The following is a 15185-nucleotide window of genomic DNA, read 5'->3' as shown; positions in this document are numbered from 1 at the left end:
GATGAGAAATTCTGTTATCTCTAGCCTCCAGTTCTCATTTTTTCTTTCTCTCTCCACAATGAAGAACACTTGAAATGTGGTCCCTGCTGCAATGGAGGGAATGTGTCAGCAAATTTATGCACAGCAAGCTCCCACAAACAGCAAATGATAAAAGCCAGATAATCTTGCTTTGGTGATGTTGATTGAGGGATAAATATTGGCCAAGAGATCGAGGGGAACTCCCCAGCTTTTCTTCTAAAATAGTGCCACATGATCTTTTACATCCACCTCCGAGGGCAGTTGGGGCCCTGGCTTAACGACACATCCATAAGATCAGCGTCAGCCTCGATTTTTGGTGCTCAGGTCCCTGGTGTGGGACTCGAACCCACAAACCCTTTGACTTGGAGGTAAAAGTGCTAGTACCCAGTAAGCCAGGCTGATACTTCACCCCACTCCGTTTCTGCAATTGGTGGGCTCTGCAGGGAGTAGTGTCCCCACTGGACACATGTAATAACATTATGACAGTTTTATAAGCTTGCTTTTGGATCTTTTGAAAGCAGAGATGGTTTCTACTCCTCTATCAGCTTTGCCAACTTAAAACATAGGGGCTCGAGCAGATTTGTTCCTCTGAGGATGACACTGGAGCAATTTTTACAGATCATTTTTAAAAAAAATAAAGATATATACTGCGTAGATTTTGGCAATATTCTGATTTGGTTTTATTTCAAACTTATTTCAGTTTAATTGGACCACGTGTTAGTTTATTGTATTAATGGTACTCTTCACAAGGGGCACTTCCAGTGCTGATTTCTACCAAACAATACTGGGGCAACTCTTAGCCACCCCTATTTGTCCCATGTACAAAGGATCGGCTGCGCTCAGGGTAAACATACACAGGTCCTTGTTTGCTCATCCAGAAGTCAAGGGTATGTGATTCAGGATACCAGTGACCCAATACTGATTAAAATTCAGTCTCCAGGTTACTTTCTAATTTGGGATAGTGTGTCAGCCGTGGCTCAGTGGGTAGCACTCTTGCCTCTGAATCACAAGGTTCCAGGTTTCGGTCCCACTCCAGGGCTTGAGTGCAAGAAGAAAATCGAGTCTTGCGCCATGGGAGGTGTCATCTTTCGGTTGAACTTAGGTCCCATCTGCCTGCTTGGGTGGATGTAAAAGATCCAATGACACTATTTCGAAGAAGAGCAGGCAAGTTCTCCTCGGTGCTCTAGCCAATATTTATCCCTCAATCAACATCACAAAAAACAGATTATCTGGTCATAATCACATTGCTGTTTGTGGGAGCTTGCTGTGCACAAATTAATTACAGCATTTCCTACATCACAGCAGTGACTGCACTTCAAAGGGTACTTAACTGGGTTAAAGCACTTTGTGACATCCGATGGTTGTGGAAAGTGCTATGTAAGCACAAGTCTCTTCCCTTTAACTGAGGGTGAAATGTAACACTATTCCTAATATTGGCCCACTGTCCAGTTTAGTCTGATTTATGATTCCGCGAAGGGGGTCTGGGACCATCTTTTACGGTTGGTGTGTATATGAATGCAAGTCCTTATTATGGTGCGCTTTAGGTTAAGTTTTTAACTTTGATTTTTAATTTTTAAACATTTCGTGTGCAGTATCCCTACGATTTACTCTGTGCTTAAAAAAAATAAATTATCCAATTATTTGAACGAAGCAATGTAACTAATACAACAAAATGGGAACTTTGTATCTGATAAAGGTTGAATCATTGGATAACTTGTACTGAATGTGAATAATGAGTTAAATTGTAACAGCAGATCATTTGGAGTGTTGAACGGTGGAGTTGGTTTCAATTGTGAAATGGATTCGGGGGTTTTATTAAGCTTCCTTATGTTGCTTTCTGGTTGTTAACCTCTGTTTGTTTCCAAATTGGGAATAAAACACAGAATTGCATTTCCAGTGAAATAGTTTTTATGTTCAGAGGTTAGGAATGCTGTCATTTCATAAATGTTACGCACAGTGTTCATTCCAAGCTCTCCTTGTCAAAACTGTGTCTCAGAATAAACGTACAGGGACAGGGAGTGGAGACATAGGACTTAGATCTCGGAGTTTACGCCTGGGAAGGTTGGTAGTTCTCGATACTGCGCGGGTCAGGGCAGGAATGCTGACTGCGATGGGTTTATTTATTTTCTTTCAGAGCAGCGAATCGGTGACCCTCGACCTGCTGACCTATTCTGACCTGGAGTTGTTGAGGAACCGGAAAACTGGAGTGGCGATGAGGCACGCGCCACCGCCGAAATCTGGAGCACTCAATGCCAAACGCTACCTCATCCTCATTTACTCGGTGGAGTTTGACAGGTATGCAGGAAGTATTGAATCCCAACTCTCGCCAGAACTTATCGGCCAAGTCCAAGATTCTGCATGAGGTCATGTGTAGCTTAACATCCACATAAAGCAACCAACCAGAAGAAAACCCCAGCTAGTGGCTAGCATGAGAATAGTTCAGACTGAACCCACTTGGAAGATATCAAGGCCATAATACAAAATTGCTTTATTTAACTCTGTCCATATCTTGTGATTGCTGCCATTATAACGTTCAGTACCAACAATTAACGGTCATACTTAATATAGTTCAGAGACTCTGAATCATACAAGTATCACAGCATTAATTGGGTTTGATCCAGCATGAAAATTAAGGGTTAGTTTTCAAGGTTACAGCATATGTTTAGCAGAGCAGCCCTGTTTCAGTTAATTTTCTAACGTTGGTTTTTAATGAAAAATGTTAAGGCCTTATCCGGGCAGTAACCGATTTATGATGGTGGCGTAGTGGTAATGCCACTGAACCAGTAATCCAGAGGCCCAGGCTAATTCTCTGGGGACATGAGTTCAAATCCCACCACGCCAGCTGGTGGAATTTGAATTCAATTCATAAAATCTGGAATTGAAAGCTAATCTCAGTAATGGTGACCATGAAACTATCATCGATCGTTGTTAAAAACCCATCTGGTCACTAATGTCCTTTAGGGAAGGAAATCTGCCGTCCTTACCTGGTCTGGCCTACATGTGACTCCAGACTCTCAGCAATGTGGCTGATGCTTAACTGCCTCCTGAAATTACCTAGCAACTACTCAGTTCAAGGGCAATTATGGATGGGCAGCAAATGCTGGCCTTGCCAGCGATACCAACATTCCATGAAAGAATAAATTAACATGAACAGTTGAGTTGCATTCAATGATTTAGTTATTAGAACATAAGAACTAGGAGCAGGAGTAGGCAATTCAGCCCCCCGAGCCTGCCCCGCCATTCAATACGATCGTGGCTGATCTCATTTTGGCCTCAACTCCAATTTCCTGCCCTCTCCCCATAACCTTTCAACCTATTACTAATTAAAAATCTGTCTATCTCCTCAAATTTATTCAGCGTCCCAGCATCCACTGCACTCTGAGGTAGTGAATTCCACAGATTCACGACCCTTTGAGAAAAGTAATTCCTCCTCGTCTCTGATCTAAATCTACCACCCCTTAGCCTAAAACTATGGCTTCTTGTTCTAGAATGCCCCACAAAGTGAAACATCTGCTCCACTTTTACTTTGTCTATCCACTTTAGCATCTTATATACCTCAGTTAGATCCCCTCACATCCTTCTAAACTCTAGCGAGTATAGGCCTAAACTGCTCAATCTCTCCTCATAAGACAAGCCCCGCATCTCTGGAATCAATCTAGTGAACTTCCTCTGAACCGTCTCCAATGCAACTACATCCTTCCTCAAGTAAGGGGACTGTGCACAGTACTCCATGTGTGGTCTCACGAATGCCCTGTACAGTTCCCTATTTTTATACTCTATTCCTTTAGCAATAAATGCCAAAATTCCATTTGCCTTCCTTATTACTTGCTGTACCTTCATGCTAGCTTTCGTTGATTCATGCACGAGGACACCCAGATCCCTCTGCACTGAAGCATTTTGAAGTTTCTCTCCATTTAAATAAGTCGCCTTTTTATTCTTCCGACCAAAATGGATAACTTCACACTTATCCACGTTAAACTCCATCTGCCAAATTTTGGCCCATTCACCTAACCTGTCCATATCCATTTGTAAATTTCTTATTTCTTCATTGCAACTTACTTTCCCACCAATTTTGGTGTCATCTGCAAATTTAGCTATAGTACCTTTCTATCCCTAAATCCAAGTCATTAATACAGATTGTAAATAGTTGGGGCCTAAGGATCGAATCCTGTGGCACCCCACTAGTTACAGCTTGCCATTCAGAAAAAGAACCATTTATCCCGACTCTATGCTTTCTGTTGGTTAGCTAATCCTCTAACCAAGCTAATATATTACCCCTAACTCTGTGTGATCTTATCTTGTTTATAAATCTTTTGTGCGGCAAATTACTTCCCATCTTTGTACTCCCAAAATGTTTGCACACATCTCTCCCAAAAGGCTTCCAGAGAAGCCTTAAACTATTACAAATTAACACCACTACAGCCTGTGGGATCATTTGTGTCAAGTAAATGTATTGCCACTGATGGTCTTAAAAACTGTCAAAAGAGTGAAGTTACAGTCATCAAGTTAATGTAACAGCATAATCTGACCGATTATCTTATTACATTTCAAGCTCTTAGAGCACAATCAGCAATAAGACCACGGAGATTAAACCCTTTTGTTCGTCTTCCATTGAGGTAGGAAAATGCGCTGAAAAATTGTACAGTAAAATCTCAATGAATTAAATCCCAGGAGTCCAGCTTCCAAATTCATGTTAAGTGGAGTTTTGTAATAGCCAAGGAGGCGCCATTCCCACATGCATGTGTCTCTGTGTAACCTGATATGCCTACAAACATTCTCCCGCACCTTTGCGATTTCTGCTTTGGGCCACAGTTTTCCACTTGCTGTATCGACTTCACCTTCTCTCCGTTCGACAGCACTTTTAACTTTCTCACAGGCTCAGCCATGCCCACAGGATTTGCATGCCCTTTTGTAGAGCGATCTCAATGTCAGATGATGGCTTGCCCAGCGCTCTGTGATTTCGCGCTCTTGTGTGTCTAACTCCGCTCTGGCTGGTTGGTGCGGTCATATGACAAGCTTAGACAGGTTCGGCTAATACAGAGTTACCAGTGCGGAATCTCGGCTTATCACGGGCTTCGTTCTATGGGTTTTGCTATCCTGCCGGCAGGAATAGTTGCCAACTTTGACATCATTGAAATTTCGTGTCGTCCAAGTTTGATTCATCGCATTTTTCACTGTATCTATCAGCTTAACTTTTCTCACTGCAATCTTGGCTGCTGATCAGGAAGCCGTGGAGAATAAGTGTTTTTGTTAAGCTATGCAGTGCATCTTGGAAAAATTGGCTGTCACTTTAGCCACTCATACAATTTTAAGTTTCAATCAGGAGAGGATTTGTAGGGGTGGATCCTGCATTGGTAACCCGAATTTAAACTTCCATGGTGGAGGAATCTGGAAATAAAAAGCGATATCAGTTTAAAAATGGCCATGAAGCTGACAGATGGAAAGGAAACTTGCCATCCTTACCCTGTCTGACCAAAAGGTAAACCTAACATCATAAGAAATAGAAGCAGGAATAGGCCATTTGGCTTCTCGAGCCTGTTCCGCCACTTAATAATAGCACGGTTGATCTGATTGTGGCCCTAACTCCACTCTCCTGTCTGTCCCCATAGCCAGTGACTTCCTTGTAGATCAAAAATCTGTCTAACTCAGCCTTGAATATATTAAATGACCCAGCCTCCACTGCTCTCTGGGGTAGAGAATTGCAAAGATTGAAATGATTGAAGCAGCCCCTGAGCTTTCTTTTTGATGTCTGCAGAATACACTATCCACTGCCACTACCCTACGCAGGAAAGCCAGATCCAGTCGCTCTCCAGAAAGTAATCCGAGGACTGAAAGAGGAACTCGCCACTGTGAGATCGAAGCAGGGCAAGGATTACCGCGACACGGAGCTCAGGCGGCTGAGAACAGAGTGAGTCTGTTTCTTTTCCTCCCTCATTCCTGTTTTCCTCCTTTCTCTTCCACCCCAAATTTCATTCCTTCACATCACTGCCCACCTCTCAGCAGCGACTCTATACTCTTTACTACAAGATGTGCAGAGTCTGTACTTGAGGTAGTGTTATGACAGCCCGCAGCTAGGATTTGGCTGGGGCTCACAATCCTTAATAGGAGGCCCGCATCCCTTTACATAGAAATGACAACGTAGGAACATAGCACAACTAGTCTGTGTTGGCATTTACCAGCTGAACCCATGCCCCTTTAACACTTTGAATATCACTAAAAGGAGAGCCATGTTGCCGAAGCTTTTTGTCTTGCATTCAGCAGGAGAAATACAAGAATGCCAAATTTCAAAACGATCGCAACAACGTAAAGTACAGGAGAAAAGGAGGCTGATTGGTTGTCAGGTCAATTCTGATTGGCCGAGGTGTTCTCACCATAGCCGGTGCAATGCCAGATACATCCCTGTGACTGGCTGATCAAATCTAACACCATGTTCCTTTGGTTGTTCGCAATAGGCAGAGTACAGACTGCACTCAACCAGTCCCTGCTTGCAAAACCCAAATCAAAACATCTGCTGTTATATGTGATTCCCATGACTGGGCAGCACTTGCTGAACGATCCTGAGTACACAAATAACCAATTTAAGATAGTCAGTCAAGCTTGCAATGTGGCTCATTTGGACTTGCTAGAAGTGACACACATTCATATGCAAGGATCTGTTCTCTGCAAACAAAAGGAATATGTTCAAGCCTTGCACCTTTTTTGAATTACCCTGGAGCTTGGAGAGCCTATAGTTCCCCGTTGCTTTCTCCATGGCAACACCTCGGCCAATCAGATTCGATTTGCCAATCAATCAGCACTCTTTTCTCCTGCAGTATAAATTGTTGTTTGTTTGAAATTTGGCATTCTTGTCTTTGTCCTGATGAGTGCAAGACGAAAAGCTCCGGCAACATGTCTCTCTTTTCAGCAATACGCAATCGTTCCTCTATGTGCCCCTCAGGTTTGAGAAGTTGCTGCAGGAGAAACAGGAGCTGGAAGTCATGATCCTGCAGCTCCAGGAGCAGATGAAGCTCTCCAGCACGGCGTCCGTATCCAAAGAGGTGAAAATCTTGAAAAAGATCATTCAAAGTTTGGAGGAGGAGATGATGAAGGAGAAAACGAAAAATCAGAGAGCAGCAAATAAACGGAACCAAGAATACCGACAGGTCTTGGATGAGGTGAGACTTCAGATGATTGAGTAAGGACAGCAGCATTTGTGTTGATTATAGATATTGCCTGTTGATAAGTTTTAAAAGGAAATCTAGAAATTGAGATTTTCTACTAGTTAAATTTTGTTCATTGAAAGTGAGGAGCCTTCGCCTAGAACCGAAACACTCCCACCTTTCCCGTCCCCCTTAAATGTCACCCAAAGTCACCTTATAAAACACTGGTTCAGTCTCAACTGGAGTATTGTGTCCAGTTCTGGGCACTACATGTTAGGAAGGATGTGAAAGCATTGGCGAGAGTGCAGAAAAGATTCACAAAAATGGTTCCAGGGATGAGGAACTTCAATTACTTAGATAGATTAGAGAAGTTGGGACTGTTTTTCATGGAGGAGAGAAGGTTTAGAGATTTGATAGGGGTATTCAAAATCATGAGGGGGTCTGGACAGACTAGATAAGGAGAAAGATTGGGCACCCAATTTAAGATGATTTATTTTTTATTCATTCATGGGATGTGGGCATCGCTGGCTAGGCCAGCATTTTATTGTCCATCTCTAATTGCCCCTGAGAATGTGGTGGTGAGCTGCTGCAGTCTAATTTGTGTGGTGTGGCTATACCCACAGTGCTGTTAGGGAGGGTGTTCCAGGATTTTGACCGGGCCATGGTGAAGGAACAGTGATATAGTTCCAGGTCAGGATGGTATGTGCCTTGGAGGGGAATTTGCAGGTGGTGGTGTCCCCAAACACACAAGAAGCAACGGTGACATGAAGAGTTTTCTTCACGCAGTGAATAGTTAGAATCTGGAATGCACCCTCTGAGAACGTGGGGGCTGATTCAATTGTGGCTTTCAAAAAGGAATTCGATCATTAGCTGAAGAAGAAAACATTTCAGAGCTGTGGGGTAAAGGCAGGGGAGTGGCACTAGGTGAATTGCTGGTTCTCAATCCTTCAGCCAATGGGAACAGTTTCTCCCTATCTACTCTGTCCAGACCCCTCATGATTTTGAACACCTCAATCAAATCTCCAAACCTTCTCTCCTCTATGAAAAACAGTCCCAACTCCTCTAATCTATCTACGTAACTGAAGTTCCTCATCCCTGGAACCATTTTTGTGAATCTTTTCAGCACTCTCTCCAATGCTTTCATATCCTTCCTAACATGTGGTGCCCAGAACTGGACACACTACTCCAGTTGAGACTGAGCCAGTTTTATATACAGGTGACTTTGGGTGACATTTAAGGGGGAGGGGTAAGGGGAGCCGGAACAGACACAATGGGCTGAAGGGCCTCCTGTGCTTATAACCATTCTATGATTCCATAAGACAGTATTAATCACTTTACCTCCTGGTCATCTACAGTTTGGCTTAGAGGTAGAGTAAAGCCGCCTTTACTCTACCTTCACCTGTCAAGCACATATAGGGAAGGCTGAAATATACAGGTTGAATTGCCTTCTTGATATTTACCACAGAGAATATGCAGCACAAGTTTGACCCAACTGCTCCACACGGGCTTCCTCCCACTCTACTTCACTTATTTTTTTTATATATATAGCTGCGATTGCTCTCAGTACCAACTGATGGTGCTATATTTCTTTCATATTCATTCATGGGATGTGGGCATCACTGGCAAGGCCAGCATTTACTGCCCATCCCTAATTGCTCTTGAGCAGCTCTTGGCAAGCGCTGCCTTAAACCGCTGCAGTCCATGTGGTTTTGGACACCCACTGTGCCTGTTCGGCTTTAGTCACTGTCATCAGTCTGACCTATTTACAATGCTTTTTTTAAAAAAAAAATTAACCTTTGTGAATACTCATGACCTCTGCCTCCCTCTCAATTCTCTCTAGTTTTGTCTCTTGTGGATGTTTAACTGTGTTTCAGGGAGTGAGTTGACTTGTAACTGTGTGTTTTGTTAATGAATGCTTTATTAACAGAGCAGCACATTGGGATGAAAGCAGAGGTGCCAATTAAAAATAAGACAGCACTAGCGTTGGATAAGCCGGACTTGTATTGTTCTGAAATCCCAAGTGTCACTATCGATGGGGCTTTGTGTCCATTTCTGTTGCCATTCAACACTGGATCTTGTCTTACGATTGTGTTGGATTTTGCGGTGTTAACTTAGATGGAGGCCATTCAGCCCATTGTCCTCTGCCAGCTCTTCAGTTAAACTATCCAATTAGCCCCACACCCGTGCTCTTTCCCAGTAACCCTGTAAATTTTTTTCCCTTCTAGTATTTATCCAGTTCGCTTTCGAAAGTCCCTATTGAATCTGCTTCCACTGCCCTTTCAGGCAGCGTGTTCCAGATCACCACAACTCGCTGCGCAATTTTCTTTTCTCCCTCGTCTCCCCTCTGGGTCTTTGGCTGATCATCTTTAAATCTGTGACCCTCTGGCTATTGACCCTGTTGCCACTGGAAAGTTTCTCCTTATTTCCTCCATCAAAACCCTTCTTGATTTTGAGCATCTTTACCGAATCTCCTCCTAACCTTCTGCGCTCTAAGGAGAGCAACTTCTCCAGTTTTTCCACGGAACTGATTTTTTTTTTCTTTCCCTGTTTTTTTTCTCAGCTGGAAGAGGTAAAGGCTTCAGAGCGGAAACTCAAGGTGCGAATGAAGAGCCTGAGCACTGAGCTGAGCTTGTATAAAACGGGGTGAGTTGGTGACAGAATATCCATATATACCCAGATTTTCCCTGCCTGCTGATTCCCAAGTTTCCACTGAGATAGCTGATCCCTGCTGCAGCAATGATCCTCCAAACCCCTTGACTAGGGAGGGGAAAACCACCCTGTTGGCCATTGCTAGGGTTAGACTGTGCTTGATTGTAATGCTGAGATGAACACATAGCTCGCTCACAATCACTACCCAAGCCTGTTTTTTCCTAAATTATATCAGGTCATAGGATGTGAACATCACTGGCTGGGCCAGCATTTATTGTCCATCCCTAATTGCCCTTGAGAAGGTGGTGGTGTGCTGCTGCCTTCTTGAACCGCTGCAGTCCATGTGGTGTAGGTACACCCACAGTGCTGTTAGGGAGGGAGTTCCAGGATTTTGACCCAGCGACAGTGAAGGAATGGCCGATATATTTCCAAGTCAGGATGGTGAGTGACTTGGAAGGGAACTTGCAGGCGGTGGTGTTCCCATGTGTCTGCTGCCCTTGTTCTTCTAGATGGTAGAGGTCGCGGGTTTGGAAGGTGCTGTCGAAGGAGCCTTGATGAGTGCTATGAACTTTGGTGCATATGCAACACAGAAATCAGCCATGCAGACCATCGAGTCAATGCGGCAAGAAAAAGACTAACTTGGCTAAACCCTGCTTTCCAGGATTTTGGTCCTTAGGTTACAGTGCTTTAGTGCATATTCAAAGCTTTTTAAATGCGATGAGGGTTTCTGCCTCTACCACCCTTTCAGGCAATGAATTCCAGGTGTCCACTACCCTCTGGGTGAGAAAACCTCTCCTCGGTACCCTTCTAATCTGTCTGTCAACTACTTTAATTATATCCCCCCCCCCCCCCCCCCCCCCCCCCCCGGCCTTCTTGGCTTCTCAACTAAGGGAAATAGGTCCTTCCTATCCACTGTATCTGGGGCCCCTCATAATTTTATAAACCTTGATTAAATCTCCCCTCAGTCTCCACGGTTCCAAAGGAAACAATCCTAGTCTATCCAATCTTTCCTACTAACCAAATTTCTCCATTCCTGGCAATATCCTCGTAAACCTCCGTTGTGCCCCCTCTAGTGTGATTGCATCCTTCCTGCTGTGCACAGTGCACGCTTGAAGTTCAGACAGGTGGCTGGCACCTGTGGGATTTTACCCCGACGAGTTGCTATGTAGATTTACATAGAGTATATGGCAGAGGAACAGGCCATTTGGCCTGGCTGGTTCATACTGGTGTTCATACTGCCTACGAGTCCCCTCCCATTCCACCTGCCCCAGCTCAGCCTTTCAGCATGTCTTTCAAAATGGACAGGAGACAAAACATCTGAGCTATTTGCCTCAACCACTTCCTGTGGTACTGAGTCCCACATTCTAACCACACTCGAGTTTTTTTTCTTTATTCTTTCATGGGATGTTGGCGTCATTGGCAACACTGGCATTTGTTGCCCATCCCTAATTACCCTTTGAGGGCAGTTAAGAGTCTGCCACATTGTGCGGGTCTAGAGTCACATGTAGGCCAGACCGGGTAAGGATGGCAGATTCCCTTCCCTAAAGGGTATTAGTGACCCAGGTGAGTTTTCACAAAAATCGATGATAGTTTTCTCATCACCAGTACTGAGTCTAGTTTACAATTCCAGATTTTTCTTGTGTTAAACTAATTGAATTTAAATTCTGCCGGCTGCCATAGAACCATAGAAAAGTTACAGCACAGAAGGAGGGCCATTCGGCCCATCTTGTCCATGCCAGCCCAAGGACACCCAGGTACCCTTCCTAATCCCACCTTCCTGTATCCGGCCCATAGCCCTGCAACTTACAGCACTTTGGGTGCAGATCCAGGTACTTTTTAAAAAAAGTTTAAAGTTTCTGCCTCTACCACTAACTTGGGCACCGAATTCCAGGCACCCACTACCCTCTGCGTAAAAAAGTTCTTCCTCATGTCCCCTCTACACCTTCTGCCACTTATCTTGAACCTATGTCCCCTGGTTCTAGAATTCCCCACCAAGGGAAACAATTTTATCCTGTCCACTCTATCTATTCACCTCATAACTTTTGAACCCATGTCCCCAAAGAGTTAGCCTGGACCTCTGGAATACGAGTCCATATGACACCAGTCCCCCACCATCTCCCCAGGAATGACATTTTCCCTTATTTCCCTGATTTATTAGCAACTCTCTTGCATTTATGGTTCCTAGTTTTGGATTCTCCCACAAGTTGAAATATTCTCTCCTAATTTATAACCCTAAAGACTTTTTATCAGGACTGCTCCCAACCTTTTTTTTAATCTAAAGAAAAAAGCCCCAGTTTGTTTAATCTTTCCCAGTCACTCAGTTCTGGTACCATCCTTGTAAACTTTTTCACTGGAAAGGTGCCAGGAACAGTTACACATGCACATCTGGCTTGTACTGCGCCATCGGTCAGTGCACAGATTCTCCCACCAAGATGGTGGGGTGGGGCGTGGTGTTGTGTGTGCTGTTTTTACTCCCAGGCCAGTTTAACACTGCAAAAAGGCCAGTTAGTTTAACTGCAACTTTAACCACTAAATGATATTTTTATAAGTAAATAAATAAATATGATATATCTGAACAAGTGATCAAATTGGAAAGTCTGTTGTGCAAGGAGTTCCTCCATAGCTTGGTTAGCTTAGTTTGTTAGATAATGGGACTTTTAATCCCAAATGGTTTTGAGCCTCACATTGGGTGATAATTTTTTTTCCCTAAATATTTGATTTTTTTTTTTTTGCCAGTGCTGAAACTCCACAGTTCTGAGCACTAATTGGTTGCTCGGGGAAAGAATCTACCTGTCACTACTAGATATGTTGTATTCACTACATGGAAAGCTATTTAAACAGACATTAAAATGGTTGCTCTCTGAGTAGTTACAATTATTTTCTATTCACTGATTTTGTTGTAGAGGAGACAGCTGTAAGACACCATCTTTCAAAAAAATGCATGATTCAGTGGCAGAAAACAGAGCTGTACTTGAAAACATCTCTCCCTTTAAACAATCAGGGGCTCTGACATTGACACTGCATCTGTGCATGTGCAGGGAGCACTTTCCCCTAGTGTGGCACAAATGAACACAGCCCAAATCTCTTTTTTGTGTTTTCTCGGTACCTCTATGTCCTCTTTACAGTATGGAGACTAGAGCTGTGCAGAGCGTTCTAACTGTTGCCTGATCAAGTTCCATTGCAAATTTAAAATAACCACTATTTCTGAATTCAGTAGCTCTGGAAATAAATCTCAGTGCTTTGCTCGGCATTTTTAATTGCTTTGCTGACCTGACATTTTTGCTTTTAATGATGTCTTCACCTGTATCCCTATACCCATTTGCTCTTCTATCCCATTCAGTTTATTTTTAAGGTGTAGGTGATGCTTACCTACCGAAGTGTTACGTCTCACATTTAGCTATGTCAAAATTTAGTTGCCACTCAAGATGCCCAGTTGGCAAGTTTTCTAGCTGTGTAGACACAGAGAAAATGTGTTTCCACTTGTGGTGAAGACCAACACTCATCAATACAAGATACTCACCGAGAAATTAAACAGGGAATTCAGAATAAATATCTTTATCCAGAAAGCATTTAGAATGCGGAGGGAGCAGTTAAGGAGAACCTTTATGGGGAAGCTGTGTAAGTAGATGGAAAAGGGAATGTAAGGTTGTGCTGATAGAGCTAGATGAGGAATGGATAGAAGGCAGCTCAAGTGGTGCACAGACACTGGTTTGGATGGGTTGGACTGAACAGCCTGCTTCTGTGATGTAAATTCTGTGTAGAAAAAATCTTTTTGTCTTGATCTTCAACATCATATTTTAATAATATCCTTTAACTACTATTCTCTATGTATAAACCATCCAAACTGTTATCTGTTCTTTCTCCACCCACCCCCCCGCCTCTTCTCAATAATGTGACCCTTTTGTCTTGTAAGCCGCGATTCCACTCAGCCTCATATCTGTGACCTCCACTGTGCAGTTCTGCATGTGGATGCTCCTGTAAAGCGCATTAGGACGTTTTGTCATTAGATCACAATGTTCGCAGCTGCACATTTAAAAGATATTCTCCCTCCTTTCCCCCCACTCCCCACACCCTGTCTATCTGACGTTCTGTTTTATCACTTTCAGTCGCCTCACTCCAGCGGGACCCTCTCCACAAAACCGATCGAATTTAAATCTCAGCTCCGGCCGGCGTTCTCAGCCCAGGACAGACTCGGCCAGCAGAGTTCGAGAGGACGGTCACTCGGCCTCACGGGAAAGGAGCAAGCAGTGGTCAGGATCCCGAGAGAGGGAGCGATCCACGTCCAGAGAGAGAAGTAGCAGGTGGTCAACGTTCCGTGAGAGGGAAAGGTCTTCCTCCAGGGAGAGCCAGCACGGGAATCGCTGCCGTGTCCCCGGACTGTCTCCGTCTCCAACAGGTACAGCTTATCCCAAAAGAGAAAAACGCTTGTGTGTCAAGTGAGAATCTTGGGATAATGCAGCACAGAAGGAGGCCATTCAACCCATTGAGCCTGTGCTGGCTCTTGTGAAGAGCAAATCTGTTCATCGCACTCTCCTGCTCTTTCCCCATGCTGCTGTCATTCTTTCTTCTTCTTTATCCAGTTCCCTTTTGAAGTCTTAATATTGAATCTGTTTCCACTACCCTATCAGGCTTGTGCATTCCAAACCCTAACCACTTTTTAAAAAAGACTTTTTCTCATGTCACCTCTTGTCATTTTGCCCTACCAGTTGCCTTAAATCTGTGTCCTCTAGTTATCGACGTTTCAGCCATTGGAAACGGCTTCACTTTATTTACTAGATCATAAAAATGCCTCAAAAATGAATCATGCCTCTATCAAATCTTCTCTTAACCTTCTCTGCTCTAAGGAGAAAACCCCAACTTCTCCAGTCTATCTACCTAATGGTAATGCCTGAAACCCTTTGCTGTCCTTTTTAGTTAAGCATTGTGTTAACACCCCCCATATTCCCTCTCACCGAGGTGAAATTTGAGCTTATGAAGGTGACGTTTAGCATTTAAGATAGGAACGCTACCATTTTGGGCATCCTGTGTCTGTGTCATGAAATTCCCAAGGCCAGAAGTATTAACAGGATAGATGCAGTGGAAAACTCCCTCTTCTCTGGCCCTATCAATGTGTTTCAGCGCTAGTTTCAGAAGTGTGCCTCACACTATATCAGTGTATTTTTTCTATTCATCGCACCAGACATTTTATGATGACTCTGGGCAAGATTACCAGTTGTGTGTGCGCACACATGTCTGTGTGTGCGTGCATGCATACATGTGCACACGTGTGTGTGTGTGCAAGCACACATGTCTGTGTGCATGCATGCATACATGTGCATACGTGCTTGTGTGTGTGTGCAAGCACACGTGTGTTTGTGACTAATGCGATAAACTGTAATG

General features: G+C 43.7%; 2 protein-coding genes across 2 annotated transcripts in view; one reads left to right on the top strand and one right to left on the bottom strand.

The window, feature by feature from the left end:
- The window catches only part of ccdc61 (coiled-coil domain containing 61), a 29107-nt gene that overhangs the window by 2430 nt on the left and 11492 nt on the right, over positions 1 to 15185 (top strand). Inside the window, exons 4-8 of the mRNA XM_041179157.1 lie at positions 2153 to 2313; positions 5774 to 5926; positions 6956 to 7172; positions 9718 to 9800; positions 13913 to 14202. Coding sequence (XP_041035091.1) covers positions 2153 to 2313; positions 5774 to 5926; positions 6956 to 7172; positions 9718 to 9800; positions 13913 to 14202 — 904 coding nt within the window. The remainder of the gene's footprint in view (positions 1 to 2152; positions 2314 to 5773; positions 5927 to 6955; positions 7173 to 9717; positions 9801 to 13912; positions 14203 to 15185) is intronic.
- opa3 (outer mitochondrial membrane lipid metabolism regulator OPA3) overlaps positions 5355 to 15185 on the bottom strand; it is a 28852-nt gene continuing 19021 nt past the window's right edge. Inside the window, exon 3 of the mRNA XM_041179159.1 lies at positions 5355 to 5406. The gene's annotated coding sequence lies outside the window, so the exon portion shown is untranslated. The remainder of the gene's footprint in view (positions 5407 to 15185) is intronic.

This window comes from Carcharodon carcharias, chromosome 34 (assembly GCF_017639515.1).
Source record: "Carcharodon carcharias isolate sCarCar2 chromosome 34, sCarCar2.pri, whole genome shotgun sequence".
NCBI lineage: Eukaryota > Metazoa > Chordata > Chondrichthyes > Lamniformes > Lamnidae > Carcharodon > Carcharodon carcharias.
This window is presented reverse-complemented; position numbering and strand designations above follow the sequence as displayed.